The sequence below is a fragment of the Synchiropus splendidus genome, chromosome 5 (genome assembly GCF_027744825.2).
Source record: "Synchiropus splendidus isolate RoL2022-P1 chromosome 5, RoL_Sspl_1.0, whole genome shotgun sequence".
NCBI lineage: Eukaryota > Metazoa > Chordata > Actinopteri > Syngnathiformes > Callionymidae > Synchiropus > Synchiropus splendidus.
Genome location: NC_071338.1, coordinates 10667149 through 10693331, shown reverse-complemented (window position 1 = coordinate 10693331; position 26183 = coordinate 10667149). Strand labels below are relative to the sequence as shown.

At 41.2% G+C, this 26183-nt stretch overlaps 3 protein-coding genes across 7 annotated transcripts; all 3 read left to right on the top strand.

Annotated features, from left to right (window-relative positions):
* The first annotated feature begins 3347 nt into the window (after positions 1–3347).
* Positions 3348–6859, top strand: LOC128759105 (zinc finger protein 354C-like). Its single transcript, XM_053865777.1, has 3 exons — positions 3348–3440; positions 4177–4367; positions 4442–6859. Exons 2-3 carry the CDS (start codon positions 4178–4180, stop codon positions 5272–5274), a joined length of 1023 nt encoding a protein of 340 aa, XP_053721752.1. The 5' UTR covers positions 3348–3440; position 4177; the 3' UTR covers positions 5275–6859.
* Positions 6860–7327: 468 nt separating this feature from the next.
* Positions 7328–17121, top strand: LOC128758865 (myosin regulatory light chain 11). Of its 5 annotated transcripts, none has more exons than XM_053865306.1 (6): positions 7357–7421; positions 14641–14739; positions 15719–15899; positions 15977–16055; positions 16139–16187; positions 16266–17121. In XM_053865306.1, the coding sequence occupies exons 2-6, from the start codon at positions 14704–14706 to the stop codon at positions 16365–16367; spliced, it is 447 nt and encodes a 148-aa protein (XP_053721281.1). In that variant the 5' UTR covers positions 7357–7421; positions 14641–14703; the 3' UTR covers positions 16368–17121. The 5 variants fall into 5 exon arrangements, with proteins under 5 accessions (XP_053721279.1, XP_053721280.1, XP_053721281.1 ...); XM_053865307.1 differs by lacking the exon at positions 7357–7421 and adding an exon at positions 12590–12712; XM_053865308.1 differs by lacking the exon at positions 7357–7421 and adding an exon at positions 13754–13795.
* An 862-nt stretch (positions 17122–17983) lies between these two features.
* Positions 17984–24122, top strand: pgap3 (post-GPI attachment to proteins phospholipase 3). The gene is made up of 8 exons (XM_053865309.1): positions 17984–18361; positions 19644–19741; positions 21094–21246; positions 21320–21382; positions 21702–21763; positions 21842–21978; positions 22299–22503; positions 22571–24122. The coding sequence occupies exons 1-8, from the start codon at positions 18148–18150 to the stop codon at positions 22632–22634; spliced, it is 996 nt and encodes a 331-aa protein (XP_053721284.1). The 5' UTR covers positions 17984–18147; the 3' UTR covers positions 22635–24122.
* The last annotated feature ends 2061 nt before the right edge of the window (positions 24123–26183 follow it).

Here is a 26183-nt window from a genome sequence, read left to right as displayed (position 1 = left end):
TCTGCCAATCTTTCTCTTCTTTTTAGTGTTTTTTGTTTATATATAATAATTGTGGCTGTTTCACTGCCCAGTAGGTGGCAGCACCCAAACATTGTTCGGGTTCTGCTCTGATGAAGGTCCGGTCTAACGGCCTGTCGTCACATGTCCCTTTAAACTGGCAGTTTCGAGGATCTATTTCTACTACTATTTACATAAATATAACGAAAGTTAGTGGCTTACAGTGAAGCTGTACAACGTTGATTCGGGTTTCTCCTGTCAAATCACTGCCATTTCACACGAAGCTTTACGGTAATGTCTCCAAACGCCATTCATAAGAAAGAAATAAAAGTTTTCTAATTTACAGTGGCGCATGAGCGCAACGCTATGCATTTCAGTCATGCATTTTCGCTGTCATAAGTATTGGATAAAATGCACCTGTTTGATAGTTCTTGCTTATTATTCGTTATTTTGTCATTTATACACATGTTGTTAAAAATTGGCCAGTTTATTTAGCTTTTTTTACCTTTTAGTAAATTCACACAGTTAAATAGTCTGAAATCGGTTAACTGTGTAAAATCTAAATTAGCCGGCTAAGTAAATGGTTGGTTTGAGTTTGATAATGCAGCGCCCATGCAGCGCTCTTACTTTGAAAACCGGACGTCTATTTTCTAATGAAGAGGAGGATTTACCGTAATTCGTAGTGCAAAGCAGCACTCCAAGCCATCACAGTTTGAAATGACAACTACAAGAGCTCCATGAGAAATAAGGCGAGCGCTGCGGTGCGCATGTCAAAACATCAACAGAGCTGTGCTCTGAGGTCACTGCAAACAAGGATTGTGTTGTTGTGTTGTGTGTAATTGTACTGTGTGGTAATATATAACTGTGACAATATATGCGACGTTTGCCAGCCCTCCAAATTAAAACAACATATTCTACTTAAAATACATAAGGATTCTTGTCGTCTTAAATAGCGTAAAATAAACCTATGGTTCACATAAATCAAATTGAGATGATATTAAATCAAAGGTTTGTGTTCGTAGGAATGACTTCAGTGTGGCATACTTATTCTGGCACTTTATTTTACTTGTGTCAACGTTTCCTTTAGCAGTATAGTAGTTATATGACAAGATAATCTCTGTTTCTTTATGATCAAAACTTGGAGCGCCTGAAGAGAAGACGGACACTCAGAGAGCCGTGCCCCACTGGAAATCCAGATGGGATGATTTAAGAAGCAATCTCAGAGGCTTTACAAAAACATGTAGTTTGTCAATAGTCTGATGATAAATGATTATCTTTTGATATTTGTTGGCCCTTCCCTTCAACAAGCATTTTGACTTAGACTGGAATGTTGTGATTTTATTTGAAATTCTATTCATACGTTCATACATTTTCCTAACATTCTGTAAAATTTAGGCATGAATGCATGAAATTCTTTGCTGAACGGTGTTATTGATTTATTCTTAAAATGGCAGCCGCATTAGAACTTTGACGCTGTGCTTCATATGGTTTCTCCATAGTTGATGAGATGCCATTTCCAACATGTATTGTTTCAAACTTTCAAATGGAAAATTAATTCCAGCAAAACAGTCATGAAGCTGCCAGCACTCTTATGTGATTTTCTTTAAGCATGATGTTTGTATTGTGTTGTTTCAGGGTGTGAAAAGGTTCTGATTCAAATTCTTCGATGCCAAAGGGAGTGTTTCTGCTGTTGTTTAGACAAGGGAAAACAGTCCATTTCCCCAAAATATGGAGGCTAACCAATTTGAGTCTGCAACTGCCTTACAAGTTGAGCGCCCTAATATAGAAGTGCCTCGATCTCCGGAACAAGAGAAGAGTCTCACAAGATACTTGCTCTGACTGTGGTCGTTCCTTCAGGCAAGCTGGAGAAGAAACACAGCCGGGTTCATACTGGAGAGAAGCCGTACAGTTGCTCTGTGTGTGGCAAGTGCTTCAGTCAGTCTACACCTGCGCTGTCACACTGGAGAGAGGCCGTTCAGCTGCAACCACTGAGTTTTACTTGTTCAAGTAACTTGAAGAAACATATGCGGACTCATTTTTGATTCAGAAACCTTCTCCTTAATGATCAAAACAAATCACGGGTAGGTCGGTGCTGCTCAAATGGATGCGAGGATGGTAACTGAGGTCAGGTGCCTCTCGTATGAGATTCCAATACCAGTCTGTATCAGTATCAGGCTTTGTTTGTTGATTAAGCGTTTTATATACGCACAAAAATAAATCCAAAATTCACTATAAAAAGACAATGACATAAACTGACTGCGTTCCAGTGTGTCGTGTTTTAACTCTTCTGAAGCCACACTGTGCTCTAGACCATCAAACACAAGACTTTTCTCCCACAGCTTTTTTTATATTTAAAGAAATGCCAACCTGAGATTCAATGAGATTGCTGTTTTTTCTTGTAATATGGGACTCATGCTTGATGTTTAGATGGTTGTCTTTTGGCATAATGCAGGTATGTGTGAGTCGTATGGCGGACATGACCTTCAACATGCTATAATCACATCACTGACCTTCAGTTTACTTTAACATATAAGCGTTTTTGTCATGTTCATCCCTGTGCCTTGCAAAACTAACTAGTTTATGACGTGACAGCTCTTGAGTTCATGTTGAGAGCAAAATTATTGTACCGATTAAAAACACGTCACTTTATTCTCCCATGGCTTCTCGTCCTGATTTTCCAGTCAATACCAAGAACATCAAGAAATGTTGGTTTACAAAAGGCCTTTCATACATTTCAGACTGCTTTCACTACATACGCCTGCTATTGACATTACACACAAGGATTTCTTTAAATATATAAAATGAGGTATTTTCTGCAAACATTTGGGGAAATTTGGGTTGCATTCTCTAAATGTACCTCAGCAGCTACAAACCAATGAAATTTGATATTTTTTCACAGATTATACTTGACAACAATCTGCCTCCATACAATGTCCCTTAATAGCTCAGATCTACGCATTAAATGCAAAACTCATAAGTGTTATTGGTAGCAGGGTTTTGTTCAAAGATGTGTTTGTTTAGGACACACTTCAGGAGACATTTTCCAATGTGTCCGATGTGGACATCAAGTCTGTGTTAACATACAGTACTTCTGTTTTTGGATAAGGTGCAGTGTCCTTTTTTGTTTGGTATTTGGATTTTGAATTTTTGAAAATATTTTGTATATTTAAATGTACTATGAGTGGAAATCAATGAAATGATAATCAAAAAGCAAAACACGAATAAGTCATCAGTTAGAATATTTATTCATTGTTACAACTATTGGTTGCAGACACTTTGTTAAACGTTATCACGTCGCCATTGTCCCTTTTATTTTGTAAAGGAAGTCAATTAAATGTGTTTCCGGTTACGTGTATTAGCTGCGCGGGGTGCATTAGAAGCGACCTTAGGTTGGTGTCAAACGGTCTCGCTATTCTTTCTAGTTTCGCCGTATCCGGCTTCAGGTAAGTATAGAACCCAGACTGGTAGCGTAGATGTACTGTGGATCATTTTTGTGAATTCTGGGTGGATGCAATGCAAGGTGTGTTAGCGTCCGAACAACATTAGCTTTCCGGTCAACTTCACCACTCAGTACTCAGGTAAACAGCATGAATCATGCTACAGAGAACCATTTATAGGCGTATGCTATTTTCTATATGTGTATAATATGCTAAACCTTTGGTGAATACATACATATCATGGGCTGCATCATTAAAACGATCCACATATTGAAAACAAATACCATTATTAAACGTTCCAATTGTTTCATTATAGAATTTGAGTAAGGATGTCATGGGAGCTGTTTAGCTTTGCCATTTAAAGTAACATTTTATAGCCATAATCTAAAGAACAGTTAAGTAAATTACTGCCAGTTTCTGTTCGTTTGTATTGAGTCTTTTAATTACTTCTCTATATGTTTGTTCATTTAAATCCATGTGATATATTTATGAATGTTTCATAAGAATATTCACCTAAATCATTGTTGTTACAATGGATGTTGTGGCAAACAATGCTATTAAGGATTAGTTGATTTACTGTGTAGTAGTCTACTACAGTGTCTGTGAAGTAGAGAGTGGGGAAAAAAAGAAAAAGTATGGATGAAAAATATCCTTGTAGGGTTGTTGATTTATTTTTGTAGTTTTTGTCTATGTATAACTGCTATTCAACGTGAACATGCATTAACAGCCTTCACGTTTTTAGGATGTCAAAGTTGGAACGCTTGAATGCACGGGTGGCAAAGCTCCTTACTGAAGTGGTGCAGGAAGTTTTGGATTTGGTGAAGGAGACGGTATCAGAGTACAGAGAAAAAACTGCACGAACACAGAGGGAAAATGACAGTCTCAAGAGACAACTGCAGGAACTCCAGAACAAAATACAGGAAGACCAGGCTGGTGAGTAAAGGACTTTGGTCTCTGAGTTAGTTTGGATTTTTGGCAGATTTTACACAGTTTTGCTTCTTGTTTAGCAGCTGATTTTCACCGACACTGCCAGTCCTCTCAGACAGCAGATGATGAAGGGAGTACTGGGCAGGAATTTGATCCAACTCCAGATCAGACTCTAGTTGAAACAGACCATCACATCACCTATTCACACAGACAGGGAACTTGCATAGAAACACCATCCGAATGCAAGAGAACAGCAGGACCCGAGGGGAAGCCACAAATGAACGAGGAGAGGAGCCACACATCAGGTTGTGCATCTGCTTTCGCTGAGGATACGACTTCTGATCAAGTAGCAACTGGTCCAGCAAAGTCGCCGTGTGTAGTGAAACGAGTTGTTAAAAAAGAACAAGATGATATGACATGCTCAGATCCAGGTGTGCCACAGAAAATGGACATTGAATCTGAGGATCTGAGCTTCAACTCTGTTGGGGTCCAAGGACCGCAAGTCAGTGACCAGCCTCATGGGTCTATTTTTGTCCCAAACAATTACAACATACCAACGGTGTTAGGCGGAAGTAACTTTGATCTGAGCCAGTTTCAAATGGAGAACAACCAGAGAGATGACAGATATGCATGCTCATTCTGCGGGAAGACTTTTCACAGGATTGGGAACCTGAAAACACACGAGCGGTGCCACACTGGAGAGAAACCATATGGTTGTGTGCAATGTGGGCGATATTTTAGTCAGGCTGGGGATCTGAAAAAACACAAGCGGGTCCACACCGGGGAGAAACCCTACTACTGCAGCCAGTGTGGAAAAAGGTTCAGTCGGAGTGAGAACCTGAAGAGACATCAGAAGATCCACAGTGGGGAGAAGCGACATCGAGAGCATGTTTTCAGAGGGCAGTTCCAGTGATCGACGTTTACTGACATTTGGTGACTTCAAGATGTTATGTTCATGGTGTCAAGACAGGTATTTGTCATTTTGAAAAGTACCACAAAAAGAAATTTATGAAACCTGTTTGTATAAATGTAGCATTTTTATTTGCATTTTTTTATTTGTTATTGTTACCTTTTGGAACAAAGCAGCTGTTGTGTTGCTTTGTTTTAGACTCATAACTGACTTCCTGTTAAAGAAATAATTCACATCTACATTTTTTGAAGCCCAATAAAAGCTTACTTTAGTTTACTTTTTTCTTTTGATGAGTCTAATGAAACCTCAGACTTTGTTCAAGTCACATACTGACAACTGGTGCATCCCTCTCATTACATTAGCTGTGTCTTTGCTTTGACTGTGCGACTTTTGATTACACACATTTACACTACTGTACTTTCTTGTTAAAGAAAAAAATGTGAAATTCAGTGGTTATGCAAAAACCTGGAAAGTGTACAGTCACATGATAATAAAAATGCTAATCCCTAAGGAATACAAAATGAAAATGGATCTTAAATTGGATTTTCCCCATTTGCGTAAATACACTGCCTGGCCCTTAAAAAGTGGCCACAAGGATTTAACAAAAAAAAAATGGGTGCTGGCTTCCTATTTGGTTGGGTTCTAGTTGAATTGTCCTCAAAGAATGAGGTCACCTGACAACCTGCATACACTGAATGATCAGGTACTACCTCCATGTTGGCCCCTTGATATTCCAAGATGACAATGCTGGGATTCATGGGTCTCAAACTGTGTAAGAGTGGAGCATGAGGCATCATTTTCCTAACATAGCCACCACAGAGTCTGGTCCTTAACCCTGTTAAGAGCCTTTGGGATGTGGCAGGCTGGTTAAAAACTGAAAGTGAAGAATCTCAACATGCTATAATCAAAGGGAAAGTAAAAATATTATGGTGTGTGACCTTTTTTTGTGGCCAGGCAATGGTCACTGATTTTCTGTTGTGCGGTCATTTGTGACCTTCGTGGAAAATAGAGCTTGACAGCCGTGTGTTATTGTCTCCCTGTACTTGTGTCCTTTGAAGTGTTAATACATGGAAAGCCAGTTGGAGGCACCTGACTTAGCACGGCCAGAATCAACTCACGCTCCACCTTTAAGAGCCAAAGTGACCTCAAAGAAAAGTCGTTTGAAAACATCATGGGACCATTTTTCTTCCCTGGATGATTCACTACAGTTGGAAGTCCTATTGGGGTCAGTGACTAACGTGAGGAAGGGACGATAAAAAATATACCTTGGTTGGATTTAGTGGAGCCATCCCTTCTTGTCCATTAAAATTTCCAAATGTTTCAGTTATTCTGAAGTTAAACCCTAAGTAAAATAACATCTTTCATTTTATCAGATCATGCCATGTACATCCTAAGGCGATGCATCTCCACCAGATTTGAATGAAGCTTTGCTACTTGTCTCTACAGGAAAATGACTGGATGCGCACTGGTTATCATTAAAACATACAGTCCATACATATTAGACCCACCTTGCTGTGGCTGCTCTTCAGACATTACTCAATGTGAACCAGGAAGTGACGAGACGGAGGTCTTGTGTCGGACCACCAACTCCACTTTGTTACCCTTGGTCTTAATTCTCATGCTAAGCATTGTAAACTCTAAATCTGAATGTCAAACAATCCACATGCTCATCCTGTCGCGCCTCTCTTTCTGAGCAACATCTAGGCAGGTGAGCTGCACCGTCCAGTGGCAAGAAATGATCTCTTTATATTTTCCAATTTCCAAAGATTATTTGTTGCAATCTCCTCTATACAATGAACATGTTACAAGTTTTATGACAATTGATAACTATTACGTCGCATGTATTCTTAATTGGTAAATTACATACAATTCAGTCAACATTTCTTCTCTCATGATATGTAGATTGAATAGGAGCAGAGTGAAGAACAGTTCTCAGATTGCATTTGAATGATTTCATTATTGGTTTACTGGCCTGACATGACTGTAATGGCTACTTAATACAAAGCTATTCACCTCCCCACATGATGATATATGTGTTTACTTCTCATCCTCCAAGTGGAGGTGCGTTGGCTGCCTCACCTCGACTGAAACCAGGAAGTGACTGTCGAGAGCTGGCGGAGGAAAACACCAACTTATTTTGGTCAGTTGAGGTGAGTACATTTCTCGCCGCGACGAACTGAAACCAGCATTAGAAACTGTCAGATGACCGACCATAAAGCTTATTTAACAACTGGAACGGCTGCTCGCACACACTCGTCGTACCAACACGTTGTTGGCGAGATACGAATGACTCAGCTGGATGTATCAAATGCCACTTAATGTGCACTTAATGTGGACCATAAAACATTATTTTTGTAACAACAAAAATTGGCAAGTTCTTTTATTGAGATTGTGTTGGAAAACGAGGAGATAAAGTTGCAAAGTAAAAACCGGACATCGAGAGGAGTCTGGCGTGTCGGGCGAGCAAACTTGGACTCAATTGAGATACAAGGCAGATGAATTAGTGGAAGACAATCGTTGAGATCAATCGAATTAATAAAGGAGGGCTTGTAAAGCATAGGTCCAGGTTGGCAGGAAGGATGCGGCAGAGACTAACCTCCATGAAACCCATCTCGTCTGCCCAGCTTAAAAAAACATGCGCGTTTATTCTAGCAGTTACGGCAAAGACGCTTGCTCAACTTCGATAAGCGCTATAATGGTCATTGCGAGACACGTGATGGCTGATAACGATGTGCCGTTTAAACCGTGTTTTCAGCCAATCTATAAAGTCTTCTACCATTGGGGAATTGATTTAATGTATAAAGCGCACAAAGTTCACTGGTGGTGGTAAAACAAGTTGTTGCTCCGTCTGTGCGCATGCGTGCTACCTTCCAGGTTCGCATCAGAACAGTCTGAGATGTTGAGATGAAGATTCATGGGAAGATTCTCAGCTACTTTGAATCATGTGACTCTCCTGTGGACAAAGAGGGCTACCTCCATAAAAAGGTAAATGTGTCCCTGTTTTAATTCAAATAATGACTTTTTTTCAATGAAGATAAGATGAATTTGTTATGGTAATATGCTCATCTAAATAAAGGCCATGTCAAACAAGATTAAAGACAGTGAAAACAAAGTTCTCTTAAATGTGTGTTTCAAAGCTTTTTATTCACTATATGGGAACAGGTCAATCATAGTCTTGGTGCATAGTTGGAACAAGGAGTGGGATCTCTGTTGACAAAAAGAAAATATATCAGGCGAGTGGTCTCAGTGTGATTCCAAGTGAGTCAAATCTGTAACAAAAGCCATGGTTTGTGATATGCTGTTACAACGCTAACTGGATTGATCGAAAACCTAAATCATTCCTTTCCTTTTAGTGTACTGTTGAATGTTTATATGGCACTTTATACCAAGATACTTTACAATGTCCTGTATGCCTGTATCCCATGTACCCTTTACTTGTTGTCAGAGGCACCGCTTATTTAAAAAAAATCTATTTTTTAAAAAGAGTTCTTTTCTTAAAAAAAAAAATGTAGTGAAATTAGTACAGTGAAATTCAGAATTTGAAAAGTAATGAATGAGGAAAAATATACTTATTTAGTTTTGCTGATGAGGCCATATAAATACAGGCAAGACAAGAGCCATTAGTTGTTTGTGGGACCCTTCACGCATATTCTCAAAGCTCAAGTTACATTAGACTACATTAAATCGATTAGATTTACGTTTACATCTTACTCTTCACTGTCAACACTGACTTTGTCTCATGGAATGAAACCAGTATACTGCACAGCCCAAATCTAGCCATATGTCACAGACATTTTGGGGGGCGGGTTTTTGAGCCAGAAAAAAAAATGGTACCCATCTCAAAAATTATTATTATTGTTGTTGTTGTTGTTGGTCGGTCAGTCAGTTCGTCGCTGAAGTAATCAAAATTCCAAACTTAGAGCTATAACATACTGTTTGCAGTGGCACAGTGGTCAGAGCATATTTCTTTGGAACATACAGTTGCTAGTTCATATCCGGCCACAGCCATTTAAGTGTGTTTTTAACAACCAATCAACTATCCAAAATACCCTCATAACACCTATCAATACTATGGATGAGAGGCTTGACTCCTCATGAGGAGTGGGAGGGGCCGCTGTGCGGGCTTGTGTGCTCCACTGTTTGGACAGAAATGACGAGGGACCAATTTTTTTCTCTAGAATTTAACAGTGAAGACATAGGTCACGTGGGGCACTCTCTTGCAGGAAACAAGTGCTGGTGCTCCAGCACCACTAGGGCTCTCTGTGCTCTTCCCTGCTGACTATATGTATTGTATGTTGACTGAATTTATCTGTGTTAACTGCAATCTGATTTTATTATGAGTTAAATAAATTATTTTGCTGATAATTTGATGTATTGGTTGAAGAAAAAAAGCATTGAAAGTCAAGGCTAAACAAACAGGTTTATGCAATAAGCACATCTAAGATATGAACTTTTTTTGAAGTGACTCCAATATTTGACAAAAACATGTGACTTCAAACCAGTTGAGTGAGTTTCATTTAACGTGTGGCTTTTGCTTGACAGGGGGAAATAAAGACTTCCTACCAAAAACGTTGGTTCCTGCTGAAGGGCAACCTCCTGTTCTACAAGGATCGCCCGACCGACCGTGACCTGGTTGGAGTGATTGTTCTGGAAGGCTGCACAGTCCAGCTGTGTGAGTCGGAGGAGCAGTTTGCCTTCTCCCTGGTGTGGAGCGAGCCGGGACTACGCACCTACAAATTTGCTGCTGAGGACCAGGAGAGTCAGGAGAACTGGATCAAGGCTCTGCTCACTGCCAACCACAGATACCTCAGCCTGCTAGTGATGGACTTGGAAAAGAAGTACCTCGGTGAGTATGACACAGTAGGGGTTGTGTTTTGTTCATTCGCATGTTAAAAGAGGGAAGTCATTGTTCTGCAGAGTGACAGCTCTGCAGCTACCATGCACGTCATTTTGGTGACGGTTGTTGTCTCACCAGAGCTGACCACCGTAATAACTTCCATTTGTGTTGTGGTTTTAAGAGCTAAATTGAAACTAAGAACTTTTGTGGTGTATTTGTACATGAATGTGTGTTCAACAACGCATAGGCAGCTCTTTGTTTACATTTGTTGATGTCACATGTTCTCATGCACGTCTCTGTTGACTCTTCTTCCAGAGGCTTTAGGTCCGTCACCCAATGTGGTCCCGCCATATTTCAACCCCACAGAATCCACATTTCATCTCACCCCTCAGAGCTCGAGCACTTCAGCATTTACATCGTCGGGTTTGTCCGGAGCCGGACTGAGTCCCAACCTGATGCTACCAGCTCCTGCAATTTCACCCAAATCCGCTGTGAGGCGGTCGCCCAAACTGTGGCCAAAAAGAACAGCGAACGTAGCTCCCCTCAACAGCCAGGCACCACCCATGGCTGAGTGGCCCAGAGTCAGAGAGGAGTTCAGCCAGCTCCACGAGGATTTTGGGAAAGAAGTGAAGAGCTTGATCGCTGAGTGGTCCAGGAGGCATGGTGTTGGCGATGCTCAACAAAACTTAATTGACTTTGGCTAACATGAGCGGTGTTGCACAGCTAATGAAGTGTTTTAATTCACCATGATGTTTGTGCTATATCTGTATTTTTAGAATGTTATCAAGCCCTGTTTACAATCTGCTCTTTCCACACCTGTTCTTGAAAACCTGATGCTTAAAATAAGTACAAGCTGGAGAACTGTGAACACTTGATGTCTAATGATCTTTGGTGGTGATGGAGTACCTGGTGTAGAAGCACGTCTGGTGACATGTTCATCGTTTCTTTCACACATTTGAGTTCTTTGTCATGCATGTTAGCATTACAACAACAGGCTGGGTGGCTTTTCTTGTTTCATCTCGGTAATGGGAGGCTGAGAACGTAATAATAAAATCTAGACATTTTCGTTTATCAATAGTAATTAAAGGGCAGAAACTGTGATTCCGTGTGAGCATGTGTGATTCTTGTGTACATGTGTACAAAGTTTTCTCACCTTTTGGCCACTATCTGCCTGGTGTGGCTCTTCAGCATCATAATCTGTTCTAAATATTTATAAACGGAGGAGGAGTAAGTAAGTGTTATGTACACACACAACAGTCACGTGTGTTGCAACTCATCACCAGCTCCACTATGTCAACATATAACAATAGCTGTTTTCAATGACAAAAAATGGGCTCCGTTCCACACAGTGGTCACATTTATGACATTTTCTTTTACACAATTTTTAGTCAGTTTTATACAATGGATTTGAGCGTTTATAACTGTTGTAGTGCATACTGGAACTTGTAGGATAAGTCAAAATAATTTGACAGGTCTGCCTATCAAATAAATAAAAGACAGCTATTCCCTGTGTGAAAATGTCTTTTTTATAGCTTTTTTAAAATTTATTTTATTAATTTAACATATTTTCCTCACAGTTAAACACTAACACTGAACTCTTTGATGGGCCTTGCATTGAACACTGCATGGTCTTCTGTCGGTTCAGTGGAGTGGCTGCGTCTTTTTAGGAAAGGAAATACCAATTTAAAGGCCAAAAATAATTAGCAGTACCATAAATAACTAATTCTACCAGACTCAGTGGTGAGGGAATTGTATAAATCCCTCATGAGATTATTACGCCTTTGACCTGCTGGTTGTGTATTAGATTAGAAGGGATCCTTTATTAATAAAATTATTTTTTAAGAAAATGTCATGCATTTCGGTTACGTGCCATTTAACCTGTGGCTGACATTATTTAGACATATAGTGCTCAGGGAGACAGAAGAACATTCTTCAGTTGGTCAGTGTTTCTGAGGACCTTCTTGTGGCTGCAGTCTTCTTGGCAAGCAAGTTCACCTCTAAGTGGCAGGGCCTGTTGAAGTGTAATGGAAGTAGTTGATTCTTCAAGGAAAGAGCCAGCTCAAGAAGTCACTTTTATTAATATCATCTTCTGTTCCATGTTCTCTGTGTGGTTCTGAAATCTAGCAGTAGAAGTCTGTCTGCTGTTCTTTCTGCCGTGGTTGTGCTCAGGAAGCCAGTTTAACAAAACAAATCTTTTGATGGCATCAGAGTTGAAAAGTTGAGGACGCTTGATAACCTTTCATTTAGATTTTTAATGGAGTAATAGCTCAGTCTAGAGTGTGGGATAAAAGCAGCTCACTGACCTGCGGGTCTAAAAAGGACTGACAGTTGTAAGAGGGCAAAGAAGGCCAAATAGTGATGATTTTTAAAACAGTCGAAATGGCCAGGAAAAAGAATAAAGGCGGGGTTTGGGGAGTTCTATTTTGGTCTTTACAGCTGTCTTGTTTTTATGGTCTTTGACACAGTCTGTCTATGTGTCTCTCCATTTTCACCTTCAAGCCTGAGCTTGGCGAAGTGACTCTTCAGCCTGTGACCTCTAAAATAGACAGCAATGTTTCTTTAGATTTTCACCAGACAAACTCTGGCTTTTTCAAGCCCTTAAGTCTAAGTAAATAATATTGCAAAAATCTAAGATTTAACTAAGCTCAAATTTGTATTAATCGGTAAGAATTTACATGTATAAACGTCAAGTCAGGATAGTAAAGAATTAGGTCACATTTGGCTGTTTGAGACTACCGACCTACAACTTGATGGCAAAGATCAGTTCCTACTGCGTGTTAGCTGAAGCCTCAGACATGCCATTGCTGTACATTCGTGTGATTGATGGCAGCCAGGGGAGCTCATATAAGGAGAAGAGTGGGTGGGTCACTCTTCTGCTGTTTAAAGAAACTATACTGGGCCACGTCCAGCATGCAATACCCCAAATTAGTGCCTCCACCAGGGCAAAAACTGTCGCTCTAAAACTACTGGCCATCTGCTTACCTTGTAAAATTGTAAAATAACCATGGGTGTTACACTTTGTGTCAGAGTTTAAGATAAGAGATAACTTCATGTCATATGAAGGCAAGTCCATGCAAGTTCTATCATATAAGCATGTGGACTCTTTAGAGCAGGTGGTGTAAGCTGCCTCAAACCGTGCTTCAAATCGTGACTGGCGATCGAACGTTGACAACATTCTGATAGTGTACATGACCCAAGAAATATACTTCCTTCTTTAAGATTAGTGACCATCATGGATTTGTCTGTGCCGCCCTGGTCACTCTCTAATCCAGGCTACTGGTCAGAATTATTTCAGCTCCTTCTTCTGTGTTTCAATATGTACATTTCAAGTCATATTTCTACAAACGCCCAGGCCTATTTTAGAGCGCAACAGTGTTACTCCCTGAGGAGTAAAGCAGACATTTTACACGTCCATTAGTCGTGTCCAAACCTTCCATGATTACGTTTCAGAATGCCTTAATGTTCTGTGTCCGTCAACGTGGCCTCGCTCTGGTGGCAATCTGTTATTACTGGACTGAGATCAGTGTCCGTCAGCCAACTGTTTTCAAGTTTCATTACTGTTTATAATCCTGGCTGGCTACTACTACTACTACTGATCCCTCGGTGGCCACAGATACGAGACTAAACCTATCATTACAGCAGGGTGATGACTTCTGGATATGCTTACTGCAAAGACAACTTGGCTCGGTGAGTGGCGTGTGCTGGTCAATGATTGGAAAGCATCAAGTTGTCACTCTCAGGCTTTGATTCGGACAGAGACTAAATATTTTAATGCCATCTGTCATGGCTTGTTTAAATGAATCCATAGAGCAAGAATAGTTTTCAGCGGGGAGTAGAGAAGGAGCAGCGTTGTCCCTTTTGCCTGCTGTCTGTGTCAGTTTGGCCATATTAGTCCACAGATGACCACAAAGTCAGGCCTGTGTTGGCATTGAATTCACCTCATTCCAAGACCCCAACTCCTATTTTTGATCATCTGTAAGCTGATATGCCCTGCCACCTCCTCGCTCCACCCTCTTTCTCTTACTTTCCCTCAGCTCTGTTTTCCTGCCAAACCTGATGGTGAGGGCTAAAGTTAGCACCGGTGGGCTAGTATATAAGACCCCTAGGGTCCACTGCTTACATGTCAGTCACATCGGCTTGGCGTAGGCTTCTCTTCTTCACCAACAACCCCATAAACCTGAGAGATGGTGAGTGTGGCCATGTTACTTTGGAGTAGGATGCGCTCCGAGAGCTTGTCATCACAGATCAATGATCTCATGAAATTGGACTACCTGACGCTCACCATAAATTGGATTCAGTGACACTTTGGATTCGGATGCATTTTTGCTTCAACAAAGCTAATGTTAAATGATTTGTTGTGCTCATGATCACAAAATAAGACTTAACATGACTGCATCTTGAAAACATCAATACACAACTACTCTGGTTAATTCATCTTCAGAATGGCTTTGGAGATTATCAGATATCTGTTTGTTTTTAACGAAATTAAGCTGGTGTGTTGTGTTTAAAATGTATCTTACCTGCGCCCTCAGGCACCCAAGAAGGCCAAGAGGAGGCAGCAGCAGGGTGAGGGTGGATCCTCCAACGTGTTCTCCATGTTTGAGCAGAGCCAGATCCAGGAGTACAAGGAGGTGAGATTTTTCTTTTTCATCTGACATGCCTCGCCTCCCCAGGTGAGATTTCCCCTGTGTGATCAAGGAACAAGAGTGACCTAAAATGAGGAGGTCTGTTGGGTTTTATTTGAGCTGTTTACTCTTGACTTCAGCATCATTACGACATGCATGTATTTGGCCTCTATAGAAGGCTGCCTAACAGCAGGTAGACTGAAATGTATAAAATGGGCCTTTGTGAGTTGTTTTAATGTTGTCAGAAGTACAATACTGTAGATATAAAAACTGTGCACACACTTTAAATAACAGTAAACTAGGTGTTTATCATCATCTAGGTGTATAGATATTTGTGGGACATCCTGCATGTTTGACAAAGGTGACAAGACAATTTGTTTATTTGAATAACAATTACGCAACAATAGCCTGTGTGCAGTGCTATGTTCAGGATGCCAAAGTTTCTGAAAGAGTAAAACTTACTCATAAAAACTTGAGTGCGGTCCATGTTTGTACATCAAGGGCATACAATAGCTAGCACAGCTCAGCTGACCCATCAGATGCCTCAGAGGTGAAGGAACATTGAGGACAGGAAAAGAATCGGTTACAAGGCAGAAAAATGAGAAGGGTGGGTGGTGGGTGGAGGGGTGACAGCTGTAATCAATATGTTCTCCTAAAATGTCGCAAGGGGCTTGTCCTGCATTCCGAGACCATTTTAACACCTTAGAAAGACAAGTGGGAGGCCAGCTGCCAAGTCCCAAAAGGTATGCTGTGCCATCTTTGGTTTCAGCTGGTGCTGATCTTAGCTATGTTGAGGGAGAGTTTTAGACCCACTTCGCATTTGCACCATTATGTTCACACTCCACTCAAGAAATGGTGTGACAAATACGATAAGATCTGCGCTCTAACCTTTAAAAGTCATTAGCATCCGGCTCTACTCTCCTGTCCTTCAAGAGGTGACAACACTCCACTGACTTGCCCTTTCTGGTCTCTTTGTCTGTGGCAGGCTTTCACAATCATTGACCAGAACAGAGATGGCATCATCAGCAAGGACGATCTGAGGGACGTGCTGGCCACTATGGGCCAACTGAACGTGAAGAATGAGGAGCTTGAGGCCATGGTCAAGGAGGCCAGCGGCCCCATCAACTTCACCGTCTTCCTCACCATGTTCGGCGAGAAGCTGAAGGGTTCGTTGATGCACAAATCTCACTTCAGCCTTTATTCACGTAGGATTTGTGGCTAACTGACGATTTTTAAACCTCAGGTGCTGATCCCGAGGACGTTATTGTGAGCGCTTTCAAGGTCCTGGACCCCGAGGGTACAGGCTCCATCAAGAAGGAATTGTAAGAAATAACATTTTAATCCTTTTAAAAACTAAACTTCATGAAGTATCTAATGAAATGTTTGAATATTTTCCGCTCTCCAGCCTTGAGGAGCTCCTGACCACCCAGTGCGACAGGTTCACCGCTGAGGAGGTGAGCACCTCGCTTCATGCACCACCTCCATTGTTTTTTGATCAGCATGTAACCATGTTCTATTGTCCTTCCTTTCAGATGACCAACCTCTGGGCTGCTTTCCCCCCTGATGTGGCTGGCAATGTGGACTACAAGAACATCTGCTATGTCATCACACACGGAGAGGAGAAGGAAGAGTAAATCTTACTCTCTCAAGATCTCTACCTCTGTCCAAAGCCATGCTCGACCCATCATCATCTCACACCCTTCTTCTCAACGCCGTGCTTCCTCGCACACACTCATGCCCTCGTCCACTTGTTCCGGTTGCCAGCTCACTTGCAATAGACTTGTCTCCATCGTCGAGACACTCAGTGAGAGGACAGAAGGCCGTGGGGGTGTTTGTGTGTGAGTACCAACAGGAAAACATGGGATTATTTTCAATAAAAATAATCTTGTGACACTGAAACTCTCTCACTATCTCTGTCACTGCCTCTTTGTTGCCTCTGCTCTGCCCTCCATCATCCACTCCGTCTGTCTGGGTTGAGGCAAACAGTGCATGCGTCATACCTACATACAGTGTGTATGCATATGCAGTCCAGTGTGTACAGCGGTCAGCCGTAATTCTCTTGGGTGCTGTGGTGCATGCACAGTCTCTTACTTGGAACAAGTAAATAGTCTGGCCCATTTGGCCTGTCCGTCTCAATGCCTCACTGAGTGCTTCATGGGTTTTTGTCTGACTTTGTGAGGGGCAAAGAACTGGGGTACTGTACTAAAATAGCTTGCCTACCCTTGTTTTTTTTTAACCTCCCCTCTCTCACTCAGGCATCACGGGAAAAGTAGCAGCAACAAGACGGATGCATGATTTTCTTATCATTTAAAATCTTGTAAATAGAGAAAGAGATGGTGAAAGATGATGAGTGGGAAGGAAGCCAAGGAATGAAAGTAAAATATATTCATTTTGACTCTTCCTTCTCCCTCTCACTTCCGTTTTATTCCTGTTGTCGTGACTGTCCATGTCTACATTGTAACAAATAAAGAAGTAACAATAAAATCCACTATCTTTCGTACAATTCAGAGTCTGTTGATCTGAGTCGGGTCTCTGGTGAGCTCTGACTGCACACTGGCTGTCATATGCATGAAGATGAAAAATTGTTTGGCAAGAGAACTGAAACATCAATGCACTTTAATTGAAATGAAAATTAGTGAAAGGCTGCTTGGGGGAGAATTGAAAAGTGAAGAATCATGAATCACTTATTTAAAAAATGGTGGGCTAATTTGATCGCTAAACCAAATGATTACTTTTACTTTTCAACTGGCTGATCTGGTTATTTAATAACAAACTAAACATTTTATTAACAGCCTTCCTGCTCGCCTATGTAGGTTCAAATTAAAAAGAGAAACCAACCAACAACACGCTAAATTCCACCTCATTACGCTATTGAAATGAGGGGAAATATATACGTATATATTAATTCCCTCCCACCACGTTTCACGTTTGTTATTGTTATTATTGCATACGTCACGGTGTCAAGCGTTAAGCGTTAAAGTGTCACGTGACAACATGACGTTTCGAGAAGGAAAGCGGTTGGTCAAGTTAACATTAACGAATGCAATGCATCCGAACTCATGATAAAGTGCTGCACGTCGATTAAAATCTGTAAAACCTGTCTATTAAACTAGAAGAACCTTCATGAATAATACGTATATCTTTAGTTACAATTGACTTGTCCACATTTTTAGCCGCACGTCTACTTTTAATGCCATTTGCCATCGCGTATTACATTTATTTTGAAAGGACTGACAGGAAACTACATGTGTGAGGGAAGCTAGGTCGCAGGAAAGGGAACGATTGGCAGCCCAAACTGTACATTGTATTCATTCCGCACTTGTCGCTGCGATCTTATCATGGCCGTCTGGTAATGTGGACCTTCCAGAATCCCCTCATCGTGCCTTTCTGAGTCCAGCAGGACCGAGTCCCACCATGGCTTCAGTTGCCCCCTTTTGCACATCTGCCAGAGCCTCGGCTGCGGTCGCGGTTGCTCTGCTCTTGGTGTCGGTGTCCATGGTGGAGACCTCTCAAGGCGACAAGGAGCCCGTGTACCGGGACTGCGTGAAGAACTGCGTCCGGACGAATTGCACCGGGGTTCGGCTTCGGGGCTTCCAGTCAGCGCAGCCGCAGTACATGGCCCTCACAGGTGAGCGCTGCTTCCTGGCAGTAACGCAGGCTAGTGTCACGTGCTAGCTGACTTTGACAGCGAAACACAAGCTTTGGACCCTCGACTTGTTCATTCATTTGTGCTATGCTTCAGACGTAAGGTCTGCGCGCTCTTATTCCGGGATCAAAGGTCAGGCCCATGCCAAAGGTCGGACACCAGCTCCTCTGGAGTTCAACTGGTTTTCAGCCGGTTTTTCAAGCTTTTCAGCACTCTTTTTAATAGTGTTTGTCAAGCAATGGTCAAATGGATTCATTTGTGTGACACAAACGCAATGAGCTACTGAAAAAACCCTACAGGTTTTGATGCCAGTAGGAGAATCTAAAAACACTCACTCCACTTTTCAGCAGAAGGGGAATGACAAACCGTAACTGCCATAATATAAATACAAAAAAAAAATCCCATTCACTGTTGTTGTACTGTACTGTATATGGCTGTCTAAAACTAAAATACGATTGAATATGTTAAATAAATGTAAATTTAATAATTTAATAAAGTTTAATAAATAAATCGAATTCCACCCTCCAAAGCCTTCAACTCGATCAGCACCCATTTTCTTCATGGGTTTTTGTCTGACTTTGTGAGGGGCAAAGAACTGAGGTATTGTACTAAAATAGCTACCCTTCTTTTTTGAACTTCCCCTCTCTCACAAAGGCATCACGGGAAAAATAGCTAAAGCTAAAATACGATTGAATATGTTAAATAAATTTAAATTTAATAAAATTTAATAAATAAATCGAATTCCACCCTTCCTAGCCTTCAACTAGATCAGCACCCATTTGTTCATGATATAATAAATACATATTTGATTTAATGATACCAGGAGAATCTCTCATATTATCCTGAGAACACAACATTTATAATATATAATAGATAATATATAATAGATTTAGGAACAAACACAAGAGTTAAATATATACTCATTATTACATAATGCAAAATGCAATAAACATACATGTAATTACATACTCAGTTTAAATGGCAATAACAACACTGATTATGAGATGTCATAATTAGATTGAAGATTTAGTTCCTTGCTTAAAAACAAACAAAAAAATAGTGATTTAAATGATGCAGAGTTAAGTAATTGTTTTATTCTATGTCTGTTATAATAGTATAGCCATTCAGATATTCTTTTTTTGTTGCCACCTTTCATTATTATTATTTATCCACTTATAAATGCGACGTGATAAAATTATTTTCATTCTTCAAAAAAAGAAATTGGAAAGAATTTTCGGCCCTCATCTTAATTTTCTTTCACCAGGATGGACTTGTCGCGATGACTGTCGCTACCAGTGCATGTGGACCACTGTGGGCCTTTACGAGGCAGAAGGCTACCAAGTTCCACAGTTCCATGGCAAGGTTGGTTCTTCACCGTCTTGCTCACATCATTCACCGACCATCCTCACACCGTCACTGACACAATTTATTGAGAGACCAATGGATCAGGCTCCTTGTGTGTGTGCTTTTACTTGTTTATCTGTCCTTGTGGAGACCAATTTTTGACAAAACACCTCCTTATGCTTTTGTGGGAACATTTTTCCTGGAGCCGACAAGATTAACCTTCTATTTGAGGGAACCTGAAAACGTCTAAACAACGGGGTCATTATAATTAGGTTTGAGATAGGTTCAGATTCCTGGTTAAGGTGAGGCATTTGTTTTGGATGATAGGTTTAGGGAGAGAGGCTGGGGAAAGCATGATGCCAATGAGAAATATAAACTTTTCAGTCAGTTTACTTGCTTGAATTTGGGTCTATGTATTAAAATGTATTCCTAGCACTTGTGAATGGGTTTTCATGACATTTTCACAATTAGTTAGAAATCTACTCTCTGGTTACTTTATTATTTGATTTTATGCTGGGTTGTAAATCTATGTCAAATGAACTGCTTGGCTGAGGTATGCTTGCGCTGCGTAATTACATTTTTTGTACTCTAAGGATATTATTTCTATGTATCTGTCAATGTTGTTTTAAACCCAACGTTTTCTATACTAAATGCTCTGCTAAATTCTCAATGTCTATACAGACTGACTTTCTCGCTGTGTTTTCTCTGTAGGTGTGAGATTGTACATGAGTACTAGTGTTTGCTTTGCTTTGATTTATTTTACCAAGCACCTTTTATAAAAAGGGCGGTGTGAGGGAAGTGCACGTGTCAGCCATGTTAACTGTATACGAACCAAATTTATTCCCTTGTCATGTTTTCATCGCAATTAAATTTAAATATTTTCATTAAACAGTGAATAAAAATGAAAGAATAAAGATGAGTGTAACGCAAAGTGTGTCTCTCCGAGGTCAGAGCAAAACTGCAAAATAAATAGATAAAAACTGAAAAGCAATTCAAGATGTCAACAATATCTTGTAAGATGGAACTTTCATATCTTGTCTTCATGTTTTGTCTCCATAATAATATTACCCACATAGTCACCACTTGAAAGGATCTTGTGATATTTATGATTTACTTTATATCGACAATCTTTGAATGAAATGGTTATAAAATGGTTATAAATGACATATTTGAAACATATGTTTGGCAGAATTGAACTTTTTCTATTTTCCCCTTGTTTTATGATATTGAAAATAGAAAATGAAAGATAGATTCAAGACTATTTATCTTCCTCTGTCTTTTGGTTTGATGGGTCCTCCCAACAGCCACATTAGATGTGGCCCCTTGAGTAATGTAATTTCCCACCCATCACCTTTTCTCTGTTCTCACAGTGGCCGTTCGCACGCTTTCTGTGTTTCGAGGAACCGGCATCTGCGCTGGCATCTCTGCTCAATGGCCTGGCCTGCCTTCTGATGATGCTGCGCTACAGGAGCACTGTCCCACGCCAGAGTCCCATGTACCACACCATCAACGCCTTCTCCCTGGTCAGAAAGTACTTTGATGTTTGTCAACATTATAATAACGTGTGGTCTATAACGGAGAGATCTCTGTGTCCAGGTGTCGCTGAACGCCTGGTTCTGGTCCACTGTGTTTCACACACGAGACACGTTTCTTACAGAGGTAATGCAGCTGTACTCTGTTTGCTCAGTCAAGTCTTCTGGCTGACAAAGTCCTTGCTGTTTCAGTCGCATGCTAGAAATATCTGTTCATTCAGCGCAGCAGCTGAGAGCAGCTGATCAGTGTTTGCTCAGGGGCTGGGAGGTGAGGGGGGTCACTGAGAACCTTTGGGATGTGTCGACCTGGGACTTGGAACAAAGAGTGAGCAGCGGCTGGAAGCTGCTGTGTTATGTTCCTGACAGAATGTGAAGCGATATAGTCTGCATGTTTTTGTTCCGCACCTGAACACTGAAGCTCACGTCGCGTTTTGCTCCCTTTTCAGAAAATGGACTATTTCTGTGCCACAGCTGTGATTCTGTACTCCATCTATTTGTGTTGCGTCAGGTACTCTTTAAAACACGCTGCCATCCTTGTAATATGCTGATACTAGTGTCGCTCAGAAAAATCTAAATTCCTCCACAGGACCCTGGGTCTGAGGCGCCCGGGATTGTCCAGCATCGTGGGAGTCCTGCTAATACTGGCCTTCACCTTCCATGTGTCCTACTTAACGTTTGTCTCTTTTGACTATGGCTACAACATGGCTGCCAATGTCACTATAGGTATGCCAACCTGATTATTATTATTCTAATTTGATTATGGCTCATATGTTAAAAACTATTATTACTATGGGGTGTGAAGATGATTTAAATCTTTTGTCGGCCTTACCTCACGGCCTTTCTCTTTATATTTTAACCTGGTGTACGACAACACTCCACCCCACAGCTCTTGTTTCTTAACCTAAAAAATAATCAGTGATTCATTCAGCATGATAACACATTACATACTTTAAATTGTCTTAAGATCATGTTGCTCTGCTGCTGCATCTCCAGCTAGAATCTGCTTTTACTCTCAAGATAACTTCCTGTCCTCCCACCATCAGGAATGGTGAACCTGCTGTGGTGGCTTTGCTGGTGCTGGATGAACCGGCGAACGCTGCCATACTGGTGGAAGTGCGGCCTGGTGGTGCTGCTGTTGCATGGTCTGGCGCTGCTGGAGCTGCTGGACTTCCCCCCACTACTCTGGATCTTGGATGCTCACGCCATCTGGCACCTCAGCACCGTCCCTGTGCACTTCCTTTTCTACAGGCAAGTCCAGTCCAATGTCATTCATGTATAGTCATTGTAATTGCTGTTCTGCCTCTGTCCACTCCAGTTTCCTTATTGACGACAGCCTTTACTTGTTGAACACTGAGAAGCTGGGGGTCAAGGTTGAGTAGGATGAGATCCCGGCCTCTTCATCGCACTTCCACCCTACCGCGTCTCCATCGGGAACCCCAACCGAAACAGCATGACACTTTGTGACCTGGTGTTCTTTCTTGTCTTCTTCTTTCGTCATTTTTGGACACTGTTGATGTTTACTTGACTTTGTACAGCTTCACTTGCTATCATGAGCACAGGTTTCTGTTCTCTGCGCGGGAGGGATCCGCAATAATCCTCCTCCATTGTTAGGATTCCTGATTTTAGGTGGCGCTATTTCTCCCGTTCCACGCGTTCTCATTGCACCACACAATGTCGGTCACCAGAGGGAGCCAAATTATTTTGCCGGAAATAAGTAACTGTGTCTGTGCCTCAAATAGCGAGAGGTGCCCCGCGGAGCTGGCCACAGATTGTTCTCGACAGAGGGGTGGGTGAGTGTGTTAGAAGGCCATTGTAGCCGACTCTATTGTCACCATTGCACTTTCTTCGTTGTTTCCGTTGCTTCGTTGTTGGTGACGCTCGACACGTTTTATTTAATTGCCGACTGCCTTAGCTCTCAAATCCATTGGCCAGTGCTTTTTAATTTTATTTTTTAAGAGAGTTCATGTGGATGACTTTGAATATGGTGAGAAGAGCATGCACATCATGATGTTGCAATCACCGGAGCTGCCTTGTTGTGAGAGGTTTGAGGGAAAGCATGAGGATGCGTGTGTTATTTCAGTTAAATCAGAAACTCATCTAGAGGTGTCCCTCTTTGAGATGGCCCACTTCGTCTTCCATTTTGTGTGAAGGTTTTTACATCAACTAAGTCTACATATTGCCTCCATTAGAGTCATAGCAGATTTGCCGGTCATGAATATTTGTGTATTTTACAGAATTATTGTGATGGAGTGTGAGTACAGACTGACCTCGACGTGCACACGTTTGCCTTTTCTTTCAACCGGTTGATTTATTTTTACATGACACTGATTCACCTGGTGTGAGTGAGAGCCAATTTATGCTCTGCCTTTTTTCTAAATATTCTTGGGTGTGTAAATATGCGCGTACTGTAGGATGTTTGCTGTGTGGATGATTGAGGGAGTATTTAGCATTGCTGACAGCCTGTGATGATGACAGGGGGCACGGAGAGTCACCGTACTCGTAGAATAATAGCAGCTGCCCTGATTCCTGACCTCGAGAGATGAGATGCACTCATCGTGAAAAATCAAGGTATTAAGAGGTGTTTTTTTCCCTCATCCATTTACAAATCACAAGTATACTTCATCACCTTTCAGCCTGTAAATACGTCCATGAACAAATCTCTTTTTAAGTCACCCACAATGTTATGTAAAACATTAGAGTATTTCTGTCCCCACAAGTGAACACAGGAAACTTTCTGAAATATGTTGCTACCTGCTGACCCAGCACTGGTCCCCTGACACTCCTCTCCCTCCACATCACATCCAGTGTTTGAGCAAAACACAATTATAATTTAAAAATGTCTATGGTAAAATAATATATTAAAAGTGTTCTTTATTGATAGAAATGCTGTATTGTTTTTTTTTTTCTATCAGAGGTGAATACCTGCTTCACCACCAGCAACAAACGGCTGTAGGAAGCGCTGGTGTGGGATCACCCTACTCATCTGGGACTTATAGAGCTAGCATGCTAGAGACCACCAGTCTCATACCCTGACCCCACCACAAGTCCAGTCCTCCAAACACCTATTATGGTCCAATCTCTGCAAGGCCTGTGTACTGGCCAGAATCTGGCGATGCAAAACATATCCCGTTACAGGGGTGACGCTAAAATATGCCATGATTCTGCATGCAAGATGATAAATTGTAATATTTGTAAACAAGAAATGGAAAGAAAAAAATCTCCAGCGAATGAATATAAAAGGGTCAGCTGCCTGGTTGCACCTTGTCCACTCTAGTTGTATGATACATCAGTGCGGTGAGTTTTTTGGCTTATTCTGTTAAGTTTAACGTGGCACATGTGACAAATAACGTGGGGCATCTTGTCTTCGACAAGGTGCAGAATCGGGAAGTCAAATTACTTGCTGCCAACCAGTGGTCAGAAGCTTCTACAAACTCAAAAATGAAGGCATGTCCAAGCATTTATTTAGTAAATACACAATTCTGGAATCAATTGTTGCGATGTTTGAGTGTATTCATATTTTCTATCATCCCAAATATCAGCGAAGTTGACCTCAGTACTCAGCTGCCTCTGAGTGCCTCATTCTTTGCAGGTTCAGGTATGTCTATGCGAAGTTGACAGGGAATTCCATATCACAGAAAAACGAATAGAATTTTGTGATCATATTTCCCGGCTACGAAACTTCATCAAATGTCACAGAAACGTCTTGAAAAGCGTCACATCGGACATAAAGCGAGCATGCTTAATTTTTCAAAAATGTTTTTCTTATTAAAAATGGCAAATTTGATATTGGACTAGGGGGTGTTAAGGTGGTACTGCTATTCAGCTACGGATCTCGAAAATGGATGCCTGCTCTCTCAGAAGAAAGAAAGTACAGAATGCAAGGTCAACATGATCTATTCATCATGCAAATGTAGTTTAAATTGGGGTGAAGTCTTGGAGAGTCAGTGGAAACCAATAGTGATACCAGAGACGGAAGGAAAGAGTGGCATTTCTTGATAGTTGATCGATGTCCTGATGTCATCTGTTTCATATAATCACTCTTATCTAATCTTGTATATTGAGATACATCAATCCATCTCTTTCCACCTGGGTTCTCACAAAAATGGCTCTTACATAGGGCCATAGAGCATATTATCTTGAAATGTGTGTTACAACGCTTGTCTTGGACTACGGACTCTGGTTTGACCTGAAACACACAGTGGTAGTAAAGTTCTTTTTTTCTTTAATAGTCTTAGTGAGCTGTTTTTATGCATATTTTTATGTAAACAATAAAACAGTGAGGGGCCGACTGACAATGACCAGTATTAGTTCCATCACAGCATATTAGTGGCTGCAGACGGTTGCGCTTCTGTGTTGGTGGGAAGAAGATATGTCATTCGGAGCACTACACTTATGGGCGAGTGTTGTGTGTGGCACAGTCCGTGAGAAGCTCTTTGTTGTTCCCTGAAAGCTCAGTGCAATGGCCTGGACTTTGACCCACGCTGCTCTGGGTGGGGAGTTGTGCTGGAGGCTCTGAATGGAGTTTATTCTTCTGTCCCATACTCCTCATCTGTGCGCTCAGTGGGGCCATGAGAAAAGTGGCATCACTATTAAGATGAGCCATGTCAGGGAATAATGATTTCAGTATATGAACTCACTAACTCAAAAACAAAGTGGGGAAAGTGGGGGGAACAGGTCCAGCTACCAAGGGCTCACATGAAGGATTGGGGCATGATTAGGGTTCAGTCAAATCTGGGCTAATAACAATAATAACAGCAACAATTATAGCAATAATAATAATAAATAATAAGCACAAAGATGATTGAAATATTGCGACCTTCGCAACATTGAGGAAACCAGCTATGTTCTTGCAACAATTACAGCAGTGATCATGATTAAAGAGGAAAAGTATGCATTAAAGGACATTCATACGGCAAAGTTTATTGTCT